General features: G+C 44.5%; 1 protein-coding gene across 1 annotated transcript; it reads right to left on the minus strand.

The window, feature by feature from the left end:
* Positions 1-3,082: 3,082 nt before the first annotated feature.
* LOC139837837 (xyloglucan galactosyltransferase KATAMARI1 homolog) lies at positions 3,083-3,709 on the minus strand. Its single transcript, XM_071827138.1, has one exon. It carries the CDS (start codon positions 3,707-3,709, stop codon positions 3,083-3,085), a length of 627 nt encoding a protein of 208 aa, XP_071683239.1.
* Positions 3,710-21,046: the final 17,337 nt, after the last annotated feature.

Consider the following 21,046-nt stretch of genomic DNA (forward strand, 5'->3'; position numbering starts at 1 on the left):
GAGTTGGCATCAACAATGGCGCAGGATTCGCAGTTTGGAGGTGAGGAGCTCAGGAGGTTGTGGATTGCAAGGGGAAATTTGCAGATGAGAGAAGGAAGACGGCGCGGGCGGAAGTGTCCAAGGAGGAAGAAGATGAATTTATATAGGGGTGCGGCGAAACGACGAACCGTTGGATAAGGAAAATGTGTGACAGATGATAGCCACGTGGCATCAAGGGTAAAAAAGTAATTCCACGTCGCGGAAGTTAGGGTGTGTATGCCAGAAAAAGCGGAGGACGTATGTCCCCCACTTGCACGACGTGTCAAGATAGTGGATTAATTGGGCCCGCATGGCGGTGAGAAAAGGCTTGTCGCAAATTTTTGACAGGCAATCGTGGCTATCGTCAGCAACAACGTCATCTTGACAGAAGGAAAAATTCGACTCAACAGCTTCATAAAAGGCGACATGGAAAAATAATGATTGAGCCTTTGATCAAATACAAGTTTTTGATCAAATGCTCGGGGGCTACTTTGGAAAAAAGAAAGAGATCTAGAAAGACAAAATAGAAGTGGCATGAGCCTATGACCAAATACAAATATTTGTTCATAGCCTCGGGGGCTACTCCCATCGGGAGCGCTGTTCGCGCACCCGAGAAATTGAAAAACTTCGGGAGATAAAAGGAGAATATAGCGGCATGAAGCGTGGAGCCTACAACCAAGAACAAGTCCTTGGCTGTAGCCTCGGGGGCTACTCCCATCGGGAACGCTGTTCGCGTGCCCGATGAAATTAAAAAAGAAAGAAAGAAAGAGAAAAAAGAAAGATAGAAAAGCAAAAGAGTCTATTTCGAGTTATAACTAACTCTACATATACTCCCATCGGGAGAGCAATATAAGTCATCTTTGACTCGATAAAATGTGCCATTCCAACAGCCGAAAAAGCACTCGACAATATATTCTCAGAACGCTAAAGTTGCGATCAATTTCTGAATGCCGCAAATTTGCGAAGGTAAGACCCCAGATCCGTTCTGCTGGGCGTGGCATCGCCGAAGACTGCGCTCTGCTACTTTTATCCGTATCAACAGATGCGAAGAAAAATCCTAACGGACGCGTTAGGTACCCGATAAATTTTACTGGGACTCGACAGAATGGTAAGACCTTAAGCGGCGCCTGTCGAAGTTTACACCAGTATCCCGAGGTCATGTCCAGGGACGTGATCTTGAAGTAGGTTTTTGCGGATTGCCACGAGAGCAGTTAACTAGTACCTGATCCGTCAGATGAACTAGCCCCAACTACCATTATCCCTGTACAATATAGAATTTTATGTGAAGAAATATAGGAAAGTTGAAGCTGTCGAATAAAAATAAACAGCGGAGATTTTCCTTGACTCTACGATTCAAGCAAAATCTCGGGGGCTACTGACATAGGCATCCCAAATGGGCCTGCCGAAGATAGTACCCGGGGTTTACTGAAGGCCCACTACCCGAAGAATAAGAAGATTCGGGAGCCCAAGATGTATTTAAGGAAAAATAGAGTTGTAATAGGAAGTGTTATTTGTAATCTTGCGGGATGAGTTAGAAACCTTCCCGGACTATGTAACTTGTACTACACGAATCCCTCGGCTCCGCCTCCTATATAAGGGGGAGTCGAGGGACGAAGAGATCATCGAATCATTGTTTACAAACCCTAGTTTTCATAATCGTCGAGTACTTTTCGGCTGAAACCTTTGAGATCTACTTGCCCTCTACTTCCAACTAAACCCTAGCCTACAATCCATAGGCATTGACAAGTTAATACCCTGTCACGCGCACTGGTACCGCATAGTCATCACGCCATCGCCAAGCAACCACGCCGACGCGCCCTACCCGCAATGCATGTGCCCTCACCTTCAGTGAAGACCAACGCCTCCGCGACCGAACGAGGGAGCATGGGGCCCCGTCGCCGCCGGGTCTTTGCCCGGCTACGTACGCCCTCTAGTGGCGGTGAGGATGAGGAGGAGGGATGCGGAGGGACGGGAGGGGCCTCCACCAGGAGCTCCCATGTCGCCCACGGGAGCAACACATGAGCTAGGGTTTTCTCTCCCTTTTTTTCTGTGGAAGATCTCAAAAAAAGTACAGTATGAAATATAAGAAGCCATAGTCTTCGATCTACCTACAAAGATACACACACAGACCATTAGCTACTCCAAATAAGCAGACATTAAAATACAAACACTTTACCCATGTACACAAATTAAAAAAACAGGATACTTCCATATATCATTTAACTATTGAAGTATATATGTGCATGCATTAACATAAGCATAGAAGCTATAAAAATACACGGCACGAGTGCATGCAATGACAGTGTACATAATATAAATGTCTACACCAAGATGATCTACAGTACGTAGTATGGAAGACATAAAATTAATTTCTGAGACGTAAGGAACTCGGTAGTATTTCATTGCATAATGGGTCATAGAGCCAATATGCTTTACCTCTTGAGTTGTTAACAGAAAAATATTGCATTGTGACAGCAGCAAACTAAGAATTATTCTCTTAAGTTCCTACTCTATAACAACTACATTGCGTCATGCTGAAGCACATGCTTTTGAAATAGGGTCCACTGAGAAGGTCAGCTCCTTGGACACCTGCTGAGTACGAACCATGAAAGAAATAACTCAACTCAATGTTACAATTGGATGATTAAGATTGTCTTTGGCTCTTTTAGCACATCATAATTGACACTGCGACCTAGAGCACAATGAGGAGGCTTCGATCCGAGCTCGGCGGAGAAGGATTGGATTGCGTTCATATTTTCAGATCTAGGGTCCTTTTTACATATTCTGAGAACTTGGTTGTAGTCTTTCTTTTTATTTAAGGTTCTCTTCGTAGTCTGTAATCGCACCGACTAAATATAATGCAGTGTCTCTCGGTCCTTCGTGACCGTTCTATGTTCAGATAAAAAGCCCCATGGACTTGCTACTTTATTTGAGTACTTAGTAGTAATAGTAATGAAATATTGAAGCATATATTAGCTGGACATCAGCGATCGATCGGCTCGGGCTTGATTGGCTGGAGTGAGAATTGTGTTGGCTGGAGCCAGCCTGGTACGTGGACGGTCTTCTAGCGGGACCATCGAGGGGAACGCTGGTCACGGCCCCCCATGGCGCGCCACTCCGGTCGCCGCACCAGCCAGTCCGCCATGTCCTGCGGCAGCGCATCCCGCACCGTTAGGTCGCTGTTGTCCTGGTTCATCGCCGCATCAAACCCGGCGTAGAACGGGACGTACACCGCGGCGGCGACTGTGGGGTCAGCGGTGAGGCACTCGTGCTGCCTCATCCGGGCGTGGAAGATCATGCCCAGCATGAACTGGTCGGTGTCGTAGGCTCCCCTCTCCGGGAGCGAGCCGCCGTCGCCGCCCCCCGTGATCGTCGGGCCGAACCCGTCGTTGGCCACGTGTTTGCACATGTCCGTGGAGGCGGAGAGCCTGCGGCAGTCGCGGGCGAGGTCGGCGTTGAACCGGGGCGGCAGATCGTACATGTACACGTACCGGCCGGCGCACTGGTCCGGGCGGCCAAAGCGGAACGAGAAGATGGCTGGCGGTTTGATTGCATCGCCGGATTGCAAGCTGGTGGAGCAGTGGAGAGAGAATATGAGGGCCCATAAAAACATGGAGAGCACCACGACGTAGAATGTCGGGGACGGCCGGACGCCTCTCTTCGTCGTGCTTCGCGAGAAGGGCTTCATCATCTCTACCGCTAGTGCTGCAGTCTGCAGAGGCGATCTGCAACAAGACGAATCGCGTTCTGCAGCTTTGTATACTAATCAAAGTCAAAGTGTCCAGCCAGGTATATTTGTCCAGGTATTACATTTTTCTCCTCAATCATAGGAGCACCTGCTAGTACTTGGCCTCCACCACCAGGCCATCATCGATGCCATATATGCACAACAATTTGATCGTTGGATAGTCTACCACACCATATCATAGGAGCCACTGCCCACCGGAAACAAGGCCATCCAGGGAGCCTTCGAGCTGTTTTGGTGTTCACTTGTTAAAAAATACTAGCAAAGAAAGGCGCGGCGGCACGCCGCGCCCTGAAGGTAGTCGGGAGTTGAAGAATAAATGATAATTTCATGTTAAATTTCGAGTCAGGAATTGAAGAATAAAGGATGTTTCTATGTTAAGCTTCGTTCTTTTAGGGATGTGGAGGTGTGGTAGAAACATGGATTAAGCAATGTGTTACATTCAGAAATCAATAGACTATTGTTCTGCATTTAGGACTGACCATTTTATGTTGCAAATACGCTCTACTTTACCATGAACCAAATGGACATTGATCACAGGAAATACAATAAGAAAAAGTTACATAGATTACAGCCTGCAAGTTCAATAGTATCACACATAAGAACAAAAATGGACCGTAAGGAAAATTTTATATAAGAACACAAACAGACCGTAGTATCGCACATAATTAGGCATAAGAACACAAACATGAATACTTGGAGTTTTTGGTGCCTGTAGAGTTTAGATAACTGACCTTGAAGTACAAGTGCCGCCAGTACTCTTTTACTAAGACGATGTGTATGCTTTTTTGTATATGGTCTGGTGAAGACTGTATAATCTTAGATGAGGGGTATTTTGCCTATGTACTGATGTGATGAGTTTTTATGCATTATTTAGCATCTTGATCACCAGTTCAGACAATACAAGAACTGATTGTCTAAGACTAATTTGCAGGACCAAGACGATGCTAGAGCAACTGAATTCAGATATGTGCAAAATGACAACTACAAATATTCAATGCTCAGGCTACATGCGAGAGTGTATGCGCTATCAGAGAACACTATCTAGGTAATAATGCAGTTATATTACATGTACTTTCCAGTATTCATGTCTGTGTTCATGTTTTCACACTTGAAAGGTCATGTTTTCAAAAAATTCAAGAGTTCATGTTCACCAAAATTTGAACAGAGTGTCAGGGCCTATATTAGGTAAAATGTTTTCCTGGTTCTGACATAAAGCAATGCTCCTAAAGAAGAATTTAAACCCTGATCTGAATTGCAGTATCATGCACATGAATGGTTTAGGATAAGGATCTTATGCAAGCTATAATAGCCAATTCAAGCATGAGAAATCAAGCAATGATGTCACAAAGTTGCGACTTATGAGAGAAGGCAAAATAGTATTGGAGAAAGTACTGGAATTAATATGGTTATTTCTTGCTATGAGGGTAACCAGTTGCTCCTGTGTCAAGGGGAGTCTCAGACTAAAATGGTGGTTCCGTGAGCTCTGTACGTTTTGAAATTTTCATAAGAGAAGTAGCAGGCAATAGTGCGACCATATCTATTACATTTATCTTAAAAAGATGAACCCATGGGAATCTGTGAGACCTAAGTAATTAGTTCAAAATCTTGCAGTACATAACCAAGAGGTACGCTATGACACTTCAAAGTTACACTCGCTGTAGCAAAATTTTGATCAATCTGTGAGAACTAAGTAATTAATTCAAAACCTTGCAGTACATAACCAAAATGTAGGCTCTGACACTTCAAATTTACACTTGGATGTTGTAGCAAAATTTTGATCTCTCAGGAATCCAGGGATGGACACGTGCATTACTCCTCATATACCCTAGTTAGCTGCTTGCAAAACCCTGAGACATGTAACTTCCCGATGGAGACCAGAGTAAAGAGCACCTAGGTTCATAATTTACCTGTAGAAAGAAACACATGCAAAAATGACAACTCAGAGATAAAATGTTATAATCCACGAACACAATAAAAATTGGGGAATGTTAGACATTCGCCAGCATAGACTCGCCGTTTCTCTCCTCTGATTTGAAATGATTTTTTTGCAGAATAATTAGATCTAAAGGGACAAATTCACACAAATGACACAATTTGCAAGAATAATGTGCCAAAGGCAGACCTTTGCACTCTGTTACAAACCATGCCAATGGAACACTGGTTCTTCAAGCTCACGCAGCCAAACACGATGCAGGACATGATTAGTCGCCATCTCAGTATATTTTCCACGGCGCCCCTTTACTGACAATGTGTTAACGCATATGTAAGATCAGAAGGTAATTACACACAATGTGAAGAACAAGAGACCAAGTTACTTGTCTATCAGTAAGTCTGAACCTAACAGTCCTACATGAATCTATCTCAATCAAAATCATCCAAGCATATGCATCATGAAATCAATCATCATGCTTGTTCTACACACAAAAATCCAGTACACTAAATCACCACATTATAAATATAGGCAAGATTAATCTCAGTCGGTACTTGTTACCGAATACAGACCCACTTTTGCTCGATGGGAAGTGTTTTAAGTAATATATCAAAATATCTACATACTTCAGTTTAGCTAATTCTCTTTAATCCTAAAACATCATCATGGTATAACCGTATTAGAGGCAAACACATAAAAAATTTCCCTGAACTGAAAGAAAGAGAAAAATATCAGGTTACTTACACAAATAAAAATGGCATACCTTACATAATGATTTTCTATCGAACTATGAAAAAATCTATGATGTTATTCATGATATAATCAGATGGGTGAGAATTCACTCCTAGAGATGATCATTTTGAGCGAATATAGTAGTGTGTTCATCAGGACAACTTGCAAACTAAGGCAAGGAAAATACCTTGGTACCAGGGTGTTGTTACTTCGTTCTTGTTGTAAGGTAAAACTTGAAGAAAATTATGTTTATTGAGGCCTCATGGGTACTTCAAGGCAAACAAATTAGGAAGCAGATGCTCAGACTTTCGTACTGAAAGCACAACAATTGTTACCCAAATAATATAACATAGATACACGGTTGTAAAAAACTACGCAATGATTTCAAGGTAGTGATGTCTACGTTCCCCCTCCTTTCCTGTAGACAGTGTTGGGCCTCCAAGAGCAGAGGTTTGTAGAACAGCAGCAAGTTTTCCCTTAAGTGGATCACCCAAGGTTTATCGAACTCAGGGAGGAAGAGGTCAAAGATATCCCTCTCATGCAACCCTGCAACCACAAAGCAAGAAGTCTCTTGTGTCCCCAACACACCTAATAGGTGCACTAGTTCGGCGAAGAGATAGTGAAATACAGGTGGTATGAATATATATGAGCAGTAGCAACGGTGCCAGAAAATAGCTTGCGGGCGTGTAGTTGATGGTGGTGGTATTGCAGCAGTAGTAACGCAAAGAAAACAAAGAAACAAGCAGCGATAGCGATATTTAGGAACAAGGCCTAGGGATTACACTTTCACTAGTGGACACTCTCAACATTGATCACATAACAGAATAGATAAATGCATACTCTACACTTTTGTTGGATGATGAACACATTGCGTAGGATTACACGAACCCTCAATGCCGGAGTTAACAAGCTCCACAATAATGCTCATATTTTAGTAACCTTTAGTGTAAGATAGATCAAAAGACTAAACCAAGTACTAGCATAGCATGCACACTGTCACCTTCATGCATATGTAGGAGGAATAGATCACATCAATATTATCATAGCAATAGTTAACTTCGCAATCTACAAGAGATCATGATCATAGCATAAACCAAGTACTAACACGGTGCACACACTGTCACCTTTACACACGTGCAGGAGGAATAGAACTACTTTAATAACTTTGCTAGAGTAGCACATAGATAGTAGTGATACAAAACTCATATGAATCTCAATCATGTAAAGCAGCTCATGAGATCATTGTATTGAAGTACATGGAGAGAGATTAACCACATAGCTACCGGTACAGCCCCGAGCCTCGATGGAGAACTACTCCCTCCTCATGGGAGCAGCAGCGGTGATGAAGATGGCGGTGGAGATGGCAGCGGTGTCGATGGAGGAGCCTTCCGGGGGCACTTCCCCGCTCCGGCAGCGTGCCGGAACAGAGACTCATGTCCCCCAGATCTTGGCGTCGCGATGGCGGCGGCTCTGGAAGGTTTCTGTGGTTTTCGCCAATCGTATCAGGGTTTTCGATCCAGGGGCTTTTTATAGGCGAAGAGGCGGCGTCGGAGGGCTGAAGGGGTGGCCACACCATAGGGGGGCGCGGCCCCCCCTAGGCCGCGCCAGCCTATAGTTTGGTGGGCCTGTGGCCCCCCTCTGACTTCTCTGGTGTGTTCTGGATGCTTCCGGGGATTCTAAGATCTTTGGCGTTGATTTCGTCCGATTCCGAGAATATTTCGTTACTAGGATTTCTGAAACCAAAAACAGCAGAAAACAGGAACTGGCACTTCGGCATCTTGTTAATAGGTTAGTTCCAGAAAATGCACGAATATGACATAAAGTGTGCATAAAACATGTAGATAACATCAATAATGTGGCATGGAACATAAGAAATTATCGATACGTCGGAGACGTATCAGCATCCCCAAGCTTAGTTCTGCTCGTCCCGAGCAGGTAAAACGATAAAAGATAATTTCTGGAGTGACATGCCATCATAATCTTGATCATACTATTTGTAAAGCATATGTAGTGAATGCAGCGATCAAAACAATGTATATGACATGAGTAAACAAGTGAATCATAAAGCAAAGACTTTTCATGAATAGTACTTTCGAGACAAGCATCAATAAGTCTTGCATAAGAGTTACTCATAAAGCAATAAATTCATAGCAGAGACATTGAAGCAACACAATGGAAGATTAAGTTTCAGCGGTTGCTTTCAACTTGTAACATGTATATCTCATGGATAGTTGTCAATGCAAAGCAATATAACAAATGCAATAAGCAAGTATATAAGAATCAATGCACAGTTCACACAAATGTTTGCTTCTTGAGGTGGAGAAAGATAGGTGAACTGACTCAACAATAAAAGTAAAAGAATGGTCCTTCAAAGAGGAAAGCATCGATTGCTATATTTGTGCTAGAGCTTTGATTTTGAAAACATGAAACAATTTTGTCAACGGTAGTAATAAAGCATATGCATCATGTAAATTATATCTTATAAGTTGCAAGCCTCATGCATAGTGTACTAATAGTGCCCGCACCTTGTCCTAATTAGCTTGGACTACCGGATCATCACAATGCATTGTTTTTACCAAGTGTCACAAAGGGGTACCTCTATGCCGCCTGTACAAAGGTCTAAGGAGAAAGCTCGCATTGGATTTCTCGCTATTGATTATTCTTCAACTTAGACATCCATACCGGGACAACATAGACAACAGATAATGGACTCCTCTTTTATGCATAAGCATATAACAACAATTAATAATTTTCTCATTTGAGATTTGAGGATTGTTGTCCAAAACTGAAACTTCCACCATGGATCATGGCTTTAGTTAGCGGCCCAATGTTCTTCTCTAACAATATGCATGCTTAACCATAGGGTGGTAGATCTCTCTTACTTCAGACAAGACGGACATGCATAGCAACTCACATGAAATTCAACAATGAATAGTTGATGGCGTCCCCAGTGAACATGGTTATCGCACAACAAGCAACTTAATAAGAGATAAAGTGCATAATTACATATTCAATACCACAATAGTTTTTAAGCTATTTGTCCCATGAGCTATATATTGCAAAGGTGAATGATGGAATTTTAAAGGTAGCACTCAAGCAATTTACTTTGGAATGGCGGAAAATACCATGTAGTAGGTAGGTATGGTGGACACAAATGGCATAGTGTTGTTTGGCTCAAGGATTTGGATGCATGAGAAGTATTCCCTCTCGATACAAGGTTTAGGCTAGCAAGGTTGTTTGAAGCAAACACAAGCACGAACTAGTACAGCAAAACTCACATAAAAGACATATTACAAGCATTATAAAACTATACATCGTCTTCCTTGTTGTTCAAACATCTTACTAGAAAATATCTAGACTCTAGAGAAACCACTCATGCAAACCCAAATTTTAACAAGCTCTATGTATTTCCTCACTAATGGGTGCAAGGTATATGATGCAAGAGCTTAAACAAGAGCACAACAATTGCCAAATATCAAGTTATTCAAGACATCATACCAATTACTACATGTAGCATTTTCCGTTTCCAACCATATAATAATTAACGAAGCAGTTTCAACCTTCGCCATGAAAATTAAAAGCTAAGAACACATGTGTTTATACGAACCAGCGGAGCGTGTCTCTCCCCCACACAAGCATTTATTCAAACAAAAACAAAAACAAGAAACATACAGACGCTCCAAGTAAAGTGCATAAGATGTGACCGAATAAAAATATAGTTTCAAGAGAAGGAACCTGATAATTTGTCGATGAAGAAGGGGATGCCTTGGGCATCCCCAAGCTTAGACGCTTGAGTCTTCTTGATATATGCAGGGGTGAACCACCGGGTGCATCCCCAAGCTTAGAGCTTTCACTCTCCTTGATCATGTTGCATCATACTCCTCTCTTGATCCTTGAAAACTTCCTCCACACCAAACTCGAAACAACTCATTAGAGGGTTAGTGCACAATATAAATTGACATATTCAGAGGTGACACAATCATTCTTAACACTTCTGGACATTGCATAATGCTACTGGACATTAGTGGATCAAAGAAATTCATCCAACATAGCAAAAGAGGCAATGCGAAATAAAAGGCAGAATCTGTCAAAACAGAACAGTTCGTATTGACGAATTTTAAAATGGCACCAGACTTGCTCAAATGAAAATGCTCAAATTGAATGAAAGTTGCGTACATATCTGAGGATCATGCACGTAAATTGGCTTAATTTTCTGAGCTACCTACAGGGAGGTGGACCCAGATTCGTGACAGCAAAGAAATCTGGAACTGTGCAGTAATCCAAATCTAGTACTTACTTTTCTATCAACGGCTTAACTTGGCACAACAAAACACAAAACTAAGATAAGGAGAGGTTGCTACAGTAGTAAACAACTTCCAAGACACAAAATATAAAACAAAATACTGTAGCAAAATAACACATGGGTTATCTCCCAAGAAGTTCTTTTCTTTATAGCCATTAAGATGGGCTCAGCAGTTTTAATGATGCACTCGCAAGAAATAGTATTTGAAGCAAAAGAGAGCATCAAGAGGCAAATTCAAAACACATTTAAGTCTAACATGCTTCCTATGCATAGGAATCTTGTACATAAACAAGTTCATGAAGAGCAAAGCGACAAGCATAGGAAGATAAAACAAGTATAGCTTCAAAAATTTCAGCACATAGAGAGGTGTTTTAGTAACATGAAAATTTCTACAACCATATTTTCCTCTCTCATAATAATTTTCAGTAGCATCATGAGCAAACTCAACAATATAACTATCACATAAAGCATTCTTATCATGAGTCTCATGCATAAAATTATTACTCTCCACATAAGCATAATCAATTTTATTAGTTGTAGTGGGAGCAAATTCAACAAAGTAGCTATCATTATTATTCTCATCAAGTGTTGGAGGCATAGTATAATCACAACAAAATTTACTCTCCATAGTAGGTGGCAACAAAAGACTACTATCATTATAATCATCATAAATAGGAGGCAAAGTATCATCAAAGAAAATTTTCTCCTCAACGCTTGGGGGACTAAAAATATCATGCTCATCAAAACCAGCTTCCCCAAGCTTAGAATTTTCCATATCATTAGCAACAATGGTGTTCAAAGTATTCATAGTAATATCATTGCTACTAGCATGCAAATAAGATTCCATAGGTTTTTTAATTTTCGCATTAAACCATTCATGTCTTGACTCAGGAAATAGAATAAAAAGCTCACAGATGTTTTCCATTATGCCTTACTAGTGTAAAACAAGAAACAAAAAGATGCAATTGCAGGATCTAAAGGAAATAGCTTCGAGCACAAACACAATGGCGCCAGAAAAGTACTTTACCTGGAACCGAAGTATGAGTGCCTTTTTACCTTTCCTCCCCGGCAACGGCGCCAGAAAAGTGCTTGATGTCTACGTTTCCCCTCCTTTCCTGTAGACAGTGTTGGGCCTCCAAGAGCAGAGGTTTGTAGAACAGCAGCAAGTTTTCCCTTAAGTGGATCACCCAAGGTTTATCGAACTCAGGGAGGAAGAGGTCAAAGATATCCCTCTCATGCAACCCTGCAACCACAAAGCAAGAAGTCTCTTGTGTCCCCAACACACCTAATAGGTGCACTAGTTCGGCGAAGAGATAGTGAAATACAGGTGGTATGAATATATATGAGCAGTAGCAACGGTGCCAGAAAATAGCTTGCGGGCGTGTAGTTGATGGTGGTGGTATTGCAGCAGTAGTAACGCAAAGAAAACGATAAACAAGCAGCGATAGCAGTATTTAGGAACAAGGCCTAGGGATTACACTTTCACTAGTGGACACTCTCAACATTGATCACATAACAGAATAGATAAATGCATACTCTACACTTTTGTTGGATGATGAACACATTGCGTAGGATTACACGAACCCTCAATGCCGGAGTTAACAAGCTCCACAATAATGCTCATATTTTAGTAACCTTTAGTGTAAGATAGATCAAAAGACTAAACCAAGTACTAGCATAGCATGCACACTGTCACCTTCATGCATATGTAGGAGGAATAGATCACATCAATATTATCATAGCAATAGTTAACTTCGCAATCTACAAGAGATCATGATCATAGCATAAACCAAGTACTAACACGGTGCACACACTGTCACCTTTACACACGTGCAGGAGGAATAGAACTACTTTAATAACTTTGCTAGAGTAGCACATAGATAGTAGTGATACAAAACTCGTATGAATCTCAATCATGTAAAGCAGCTCATGAGATCATTGTATTGAAGTACATGGAGAGAGATTAACCACATAGCTACCGGTACAGCCCCGAGCCTCGATGGAGAACTACTCCCTCCTCATGGGAGCAGCAGCGGTGATGAAGATGGCGGTGGAGATGGCAGCGGTGTCGATGGAGGAGCCTTCCGGGGGCACTTCCCCGCTCCGGCAGCGTGCCGGAACAGAGACTCCTGTCCCCCAGATCTTGGCGTCGCGATGGCGGCGGCTCTGGAAGGTTTCTGTGGTTTTCGCCAATCGTATCAGGGTTTTCGATCCAGGGGCTTTTTATAGGCGAAGAGGCGGCGTCGGAGGGCTGAAGGGGTGGCCACACCATAGGGGGGCGCGGCCCCCCCCTAGGCCGCTCCAGCCTATAGTTTGGTGGGCCTGTGGCCCCCCTCTGACTTCTCTGGTGTGTTCTGGATGCTTCCGGGGATTCTAAGATCTTTGGCGTTGATTTCGTCCGATTCCGAGAATATTTCGTTACTAGGATTTCTTAAACCAAAAACAGCAGAAAACAGGAACTGGCACTTCGGCATCTTGTTAATAGGTTAGTTCCAGAAAATGCACGAATATGACATAAAGTGTGCATAAAACATGTAGATAACATCAATAATGTGGCATGGAACATAAGAAATTATCGATACGTCGGAGACGTATCAGGTAGGTGGTGCTAGAAAATTAAATGCACATTAGTCACTGCATAACATGAATGCATATATCAAATCACTCGCAAATGAACCTAGTATCGCCCACATATGCTAGCTTGATAGCTTGTCATTCCTCTATATGCCATGTTGCCCTCCAGGCACCATTCTGTGCCCAGTTGCCCCAAAGTTTATCATTTTCTTGTGAAGTCTCTAGTCCACATGGATCTGGACAGAAATGAGAGACCCAATACTGAAAATCTAGGGTCTTCCCCGCAAGAATATGTATTTAGGAGCCAGTAGCTAAAAATGCTGCTAGGGGTAACTTCTAAGGTTTACAGGGCATTTTTAATGATTTGAAAATATGCGATGTGTTGTGACAGAGGGAAACTGTCAATGCAATATGCTTAAAAGAATTGGAGAGAGAGAGAGTAATGTCAGTGGCCTGAAAGGCGTTCTTCAATAATGAGAAAGGACAATCAGGTGTTGATGCAAACAGCTGAATTTGGTCTCATTACAAAATCTGAATATATTACCAGGATCATCTCACCAAGTGGGTAAAGCCTACACTTATTGATCTGTGAAGTGTACATCTGAAATATATGTATAAAAAGTGCATGAAAGAGAGAAGAAGGTATTACTTGCAAGCTATATCGATCTAAAGGCTGGACGTGATACATTACAGAGAATCCACAATTGACTTCCTTGGATCATTCATAAACTGTGTTCAACTCCAGGGCACCAATGAAAACTTAAGCGCATGCCCATTTTTTCATATCCATTCCCAGAACTCTACATTCCTTAGGTAACATTGAGGCATGAATTAAACCCTTAAATGTATACAGAAAGGAGAAAACACATGAAAGGTGAGTACATACGACCTGAAAATATCATGCTTTATATTGACACTTTCCTTGAACTTTCAGTTATTGCTCATAACACAGGAATCCTCACCAAGGATCTCCTGCCAAGGAAAGAACACAGGTAGCACCTTCAAATAAACCAAAGCATGTACTGTACCTCCAGCAAGAAAAGTAATATAATGTGCAATATCATTACCTCACACCTACAGTTATATTTGACTAATTCCAGTTATAGGTAGCAAACTTTAGAAAAGTTAGAATCAGTACCCTTTCAGACAAAAAACATTAAGGAATATTTGACCAATATCATTACTTCACCCTTCCAGTTATATTTGACCAATCCAAGTGAATGTACAGCAGATCAAGCGTGCAACGAATGAATGACAGGATCAAGTGTTCCCTGCAATCGACGCCATTGTCGCCTCTGTAACTGTGTCGAGCATCGATAACCGAACAGAACGTCACCACATCGCTCTGTTTCCACAAACAGCCGCTCCCCACGGCATCTCTCCAAATGGCACCCATAAGCAGCCGGACATGGTGACATGGAGCACCACATCTGTACCCGATGCAATCGTCACATGTTCTTCCTACCCACTCCACATTTCATTCTATTGCACAGCACCTACGGCACGCCTCCTCCGCTGCCACGGTCCTCTGCACTCCTGCTTGCCGACGGTGTCGTAGGTCTACCTACTGCACGCCTCCTCCACTGCCATTGTCCTCTCCACTCCTGTGTGCCGACGGTGTCACAGGCAACCTGGTGGTCATCCATGTTACAGTGGGACGGGTTGGAATCCACATTGTGCTCTCTGAGCCAAAGCAGTCAGCCAGTATTGCTGGTCGTCGTGCGCTAAACTCTGATGGACCAGTGGGCATGGTTTGGGACTGGGGGGATACCGCCTAGATGAGGAGCTGTGGCAGGGAAGCCGGACTGGAGACGGTCGGAGCTCCATGGCAGGCCGCTTTCAACAGAGTAGACGGCAACAAAACTTGACGACCTGCATAAAAAATACAAAGCAGCATAAGATCGGCAAGGACAGCAAAAGCAAAGAAGCGGAAGCCTAACCGGAGGATGCGATGGAGAAGGAGGCCGATCTCGCCAACAGCCACGAATGAGGCGTGCACTCATAAGAAAACCTACAGCAAAAAAACCACAGATTGTAAGAGAAAGAAAACTATATGGCAATGCCAGAATCAATTACAAACGGAACCAAAGAAACGGAAAAATCATCGGAACAAAACAAATTGGAGCCGATGAGGGAGGTAAAGAGATCGAAAGAAAACACAGGAAAATCACCAAAGCAAAACATATCCCAACCCAACGCAAAAAATAGATAAAAATCGAACAAATCAGAACCCAAGGAAAGAGAATGGAAAAGATCATGATCCGACGGGAAGTGGACGTACCGAAGTGGCGCGCTGTCGTGCATCAATTGCTGGTGTTGGTGCCTCGCTGTGGCTCCGTGAGCTCGTGGCCTGCGCTGGCTCTTCGCCCATTGTGATGCCCCTGTCGCACCAACGGATGCCTGTTGCGGCGGCGCCGTCGTCGCCGGAAGGAAGGAACTGTTGGCTGACGACATCTCTTGCGCTGTAGGGAAGCGGCCAAAAGAGACGCCTCCCTCCGCCTCCTCTTCATCACTGCGCGCGATAGTGAGCGCGATGCCATCGGCGGCAGGAGAGAGAAGGCCGGAGGTCCTTCTCTGCGCTGATGTCCGCCTCGGGAAGGAGAGGTTGCGCCAATCTGATCCACCGCGCCGCTAGTTGCCTTGGGGAGAGAGAGGGGCTGTTGCATCGATGGAAGAAGAGGAGGATGCAGGTGCTAGGCAAGGATGGCGGCGGCGGTGGAGGAAGTGAGCACATGAGAGAGAAGATGGGAGAGATGGGAACACCGCTTGGTTAGTTTATCTAACTGCAAGTCTTAAGTCGCGAATATTCACGCGAGCGCATGCGCTATGTGTGTAGTGCAACCCTATGTGTGTTTCTAGCATTTTATATGGTTACAACAACACCCCTTATAAGGTGCTCTCTAGATGCTCCCCCTACCGAGGTGGGACTAAAAAATGGGTCTGTTTGTTTCCTACTGTGTTGCTTTTCGTTAGATTGGGCAAAGGCCTTTGCTACATGCTTTTTCATGGGCCTTAGCCAGACCTTGCCTTCTTCACATGTCCGTAGAATACTATTAATAATGATGCATCACGTGGATGCAACCATATAGGAGTAGTTGGTAAATTGTACGGTTCTCCTCCTGGAATGGTCCTTGTATACAACTAGTTTAAATACAGCTAATCTCCTCGACACGCTAAATTATGATGCATGCATGATGCGTCTGGCTTACATGCGTGATTAAGCCCAAACCCGTATCGCGTACCACATCAAACTTGTTTGGTGTCTTCGTGTGTCTTGTAGCATGTGCATCTTGTAGACGAATATGATTTTTTTGTATTAATTAGCTTAATTGTTTGTTTGTATCATGTGCATCTCGTAGATGAATATGATTTTTTTTCTATTAATTAGCTTAATAGTTTGTCTTTCTTGATGACCCTTTAAGCCGTCTTCGAGCATGTTGCGGAACATGATCCTGGCCACCTTTGGCATCGATGTTGAACCGTCCAGGAACGGGGCCGCCGCACGGGAGCCTACGGGAACATCACAACCCCTAGGCGATCACATCTTAACGGCGCATGCAAGGGGTGCCGATGAGCTCAACACTGTTAGTTATCCGGCAGTAGAGGATGCACACGACACGGCCGTCATCTTAGTGTTTCACCGGACAGGCTGGTCATGTTGGTCGGCGTTGTCTTGTCCCAACCATACTTTGCGAACTCCGTGCTTTTTGGAGTGCCTAAGAGCATCTCCATCAGCGCTCCCCAAATGAGCACCAGCAGCGCGTTATGGTGGTCGCCGGCACCTGCTCCCCATTTTGCACACACCAGTAACCTCAAAGAATCCCCCAAAATAACTTTGAACAAGCAACCGACGGAATTTCATTCAAAATTACATAAAATATAATGAAACTTGAACTTCAAACTAGACTTAATCCTAATCTACTAGCCAGAAGTTGGGGCGCACGACGTGCATGCGTCGTCGCCGTTCTTCTCCTTTGTCGCAGGCGCGAGATCTCGACGGCGTGCTGGAAGTTGGCGTCGTTGACGTACTCGAGTTGTTCTTCATGCAGCCTCCGAAAGCGCTGCGTTGAAGGAGGCTAGGATCGCTGCCTGCTCCAAGTCACCGTGGACATGATGCTCCTCGCCCCACTGCGTCACCTCCTCCACCGTCTCGGCTTCTGCGTCTGCTATGAATGCCACGTTCCACTCATCGAACTGGGAGTCACCGGAGTTGAAGTCTGGTAGCTCGAACTAGGCTGGGCCACATGCTCAGGTTGCAGCGGTTGTGGCAGCGGTGGTGGTTGCGGCATTGTTCTGGAGAGGAGAGCATCGGTGGTGGAGAGGAGAGCATAGGTGGTGGAGAGGAGACGCTAGTGCGGCATTATAAATAAGCCGAGCCAACTCGCCGTAGAGCACCCGAGGTGTCGCAATTACGGTGGCGTCTGCGCGTGGAGAACCGGTGGCTTCATCAGCAACCAGTGACAGAGCAGACATGGTGGGCCCGCGGATGAAATCCGGCGTGGTGCGAGGCGCCGGAGCGCTCGTTCGGCAGCGCATGTGGTTGGCAGCGGTTTTGTTGGTCGAAACGGCGCCGGCGCTTTATTAGGCGTGCCAGTATGAGCCCAATTTTACTGCCGGCCCCCAAATTGCTATTGGCGGCGCTATTGGGCTCCCCAGTGGAGATGCTCTAAGCTTACCCGGAAGAAAAGCGTCGCGGCGGGAAGTGGAGCACAGTCCCAGATCATGCTGGTAGATTCTTGTTTCGAAATTAGGGTTGTTTTGTCGGTCATCTTATTTTAAATTAAACCAGATTATGTTCCATTTTCATGAGGCTCGCTGATTGAAAGAAAATCATAACAGCTAGACAACACGTGCATATCCCTGATCGAAATTAAACCAACCTCAAAGCTAGATGATGAATAGTTGTCGCTGGGAATTTGTTGGTGTACTACAACACGTACATCGGTTGGCTTGGCAAGCAGCTCCATTGGCATTGGCATCACTTCCGGCCGTGGGAGGTACTGTTCTATTGTTTTGGTTCGTGACTACAGGCTTCCCCACTTCGTGGCTCGTCGTGCCTACCTGTTCCTCGCGGCCAGCAAAGATCAGTAGGGGTGGACACAAAGCTCAAGGCTCGAGGCTCGGCTCGGGCTCGACAAGGCTCGGCTCGGGCTCGACTCGGCTCGAAGGTTAGGCAAGCCAAGCCTAAACCTTCCAACTAAGGCTCGAGGCTCGACAAGCCCGCTCGATGAAGTTCGCAAGCCGGCTCGAAGGCTCGATGTAATTTAAAAAAATCACTATAATCTTTGCAAAAGATGTAACATTTCACAACTATAAACAACAATTAAGCATGAATAGATCCATACATTGGCTAACAAGTTTCACAAAGTATGATAACGGAAAGAAATATCGTATATGAGGGGCTCACCAGGCAAATGCATGCACTTAGTCAAATAAAGAGTGTCATATATCACCGACGCATGAACTTAGTTCAACAAATCTTACAATTCTGGATCCACTTTCTTCACCTTAATCTAGAGACCAACGGAATCCAGCCATCATCCAGTCGTTTAATAATTCTGGATCCACCTGCTCCACCCACGTGAGAAGGACTCCTCTCGTCGGGCTATTCTTAATTTCTTATCTCCTTCGTGGTCTATCTCCCATCTCCTCTGTAATCAAACGAATGAAGACAAAATATTACAGTATCTCATTGTTGCCTCCTGCCCTGAATTGATTCTCCGGAAAAAGGCCGCAATCCATCTCCTCAAGTGGTGGACAAGCAGAGTACCAGCCGTTTCTGGAGAATCAGAAAAGGAGCATCAATTGCGAATCTGGGGTTGGAGAAGACGAGCAGGAAAGTCGGGGTTGCAAAATTACGACCATCAGTTGAGAACGGCTGGCGACAGACGGAATGCCGGCGGGGGAAGGGTGGGCGGCCGGCGGCGGGTGGTGGTGGTGCCAGCGGGCGTTGGTGGCGGCGCTGCCCCTTGCGAATATGCGTGAGAGCGTCTGGATTGAGCGAGGTTGAGGGGGAGGAGGTCGTCGCATGAGGCAGAGGTGGGCGCAGCTTATTTGGATGTAAAATAGTCTTTTTTGTGTCTGGCTCGACGAGCCGCTCGAGCCGAGCCTCAAGCCTACCGAGCCGAGCCTGAAGCCTCTTTTATGGAAACGTTTGTGTCACAAGCCGAGCCAAGCTCGGCTCGACTTTTCTCAAGCCTACCCGAGCCGAGCCATGAGCCGGCTCGGCTCGGCTCGATTCCACCCCTAAAGATCAGGCACACCGTACCATGGCTATGGCAGCAAACATCTTATCATTGTGCATCATTGCTTGGCTAAGAGCAAGTACAATAAGGTACAGTCAGCTGGCTATAAGAGATAAAATATTATAAGTTTGCTTAGTTGGAAGAGAGAGATTAGGAGAGAGAAGAGAAGTGGGCTACTATCTAATAGCCAGCTCTAGCACGTGCTTCTAGGCACTATGTGAGACTAAAAGGTGGGCCATATATTGTAAAAGTACTACACTTTTATAGCTTACTGTTGTACATGTTAGCTATAAGTTGACTATAGATGATGTGGCAAATTGTTATAGCCGACTGCCGGCTATACTATTGTTCTTGCTCTAATCACACTTAGGGCAGTCACAATGGGTTGTATCTTAAGCATTAATTGAAGTATTAGATACAGCCCTATCAATGCATCGTATCTTAGTTATGTTTTGAGATCAAAGCTATGAACTTAACTTTGTGACCTATGTGTGGCAACACACTAGTAGTACTACATTCCAGCCTTGCTCAGCTGCTTGCCTGCGTACGCTATGGAACTCCACGATTTGCAAACACAGCTCGTGATTTGCAGGTGCAACCGCTAACTAATCTAATGCTGGTGGGTCTGGGCATCATGGATGGAGAACAGGCAGCAACAACGCCGGCACGCCGCTTGATGCACGACGGCCGAGCTCAGCCAGGTTTCCTGCGCGGCCTTTCTTAGCCTCAGCATCAGCCACGCCGCTCGCATGTTGTCTGAGATTGCCGTTGCTAGCAACTGAGCTCGTCCGCGGGCAGCGAGAAATGATGGGACAGCCAGCGAGCGACGATGGGGGCTACCGACGGCGACCAGCGGGCGGACAAGGAGGAGCAACGCGGCGGCGGGGGGACGGAAGGAGTTTCTTTTTGAGAGAGGAGGATTTGGGAAGACGCACTGGATCCCTGTACGCATTAATGTTCCTTGTTCCTCGAATCGGGTGACAAGAGTCGTATCGTGACGACAAGTACAATAAGTTTTAGTCAGCTGGCTACAAGACCTAAAATAATATATTTGTGTCTAGTTGGAGGAGAGAGAAGAGAAGAGAGAATGTAAGTAAGCTTTTATGCAAGAGCTAACTCTAGCACGTGCTCCTAGACAAGTTGTGTGAATGAAATGTGGGTCATCCATTAAGAAAGTAGTATATTCTTATAGCCAACTATTATACTTGTTAGCTACATATAGGCTATGATGACATGACATCTTGCTTATAGCCAACAACCGGCTATACTATTGGAGTTGCTCTGAGGACGATAAGATGGTGCTCTCTCTTCATTAAACGAGCCTCCACGTCAGTTCTATGCTTAGCTGGCAGTGATAAGATACGGTACAAGTGGGGACGCCCTTAACTACTACTTACTCGTCGTGGTAGGTTTTTTTAATTGAGTACTACAACCATCGATCGTTCTAGAATCGAGTACTACAACCATCGATTGTTCTTCCTTTTTGCTCTAGCTAC

This window comes from Lolium perenne, chromosome 3 (genome assembly GCF_019359855.2).
Source record: "Lolium perenne isolate Kyuss_39 chromosome 3, Kyuss_2.0, whole genome shotgun sequence".
Taxonomy (NCBI): Eukaryota; Viridiplantae; Streptophyta; class Magnoliopsida; order Poales; family Poaceae; genus Lolium; species Lolium perenne.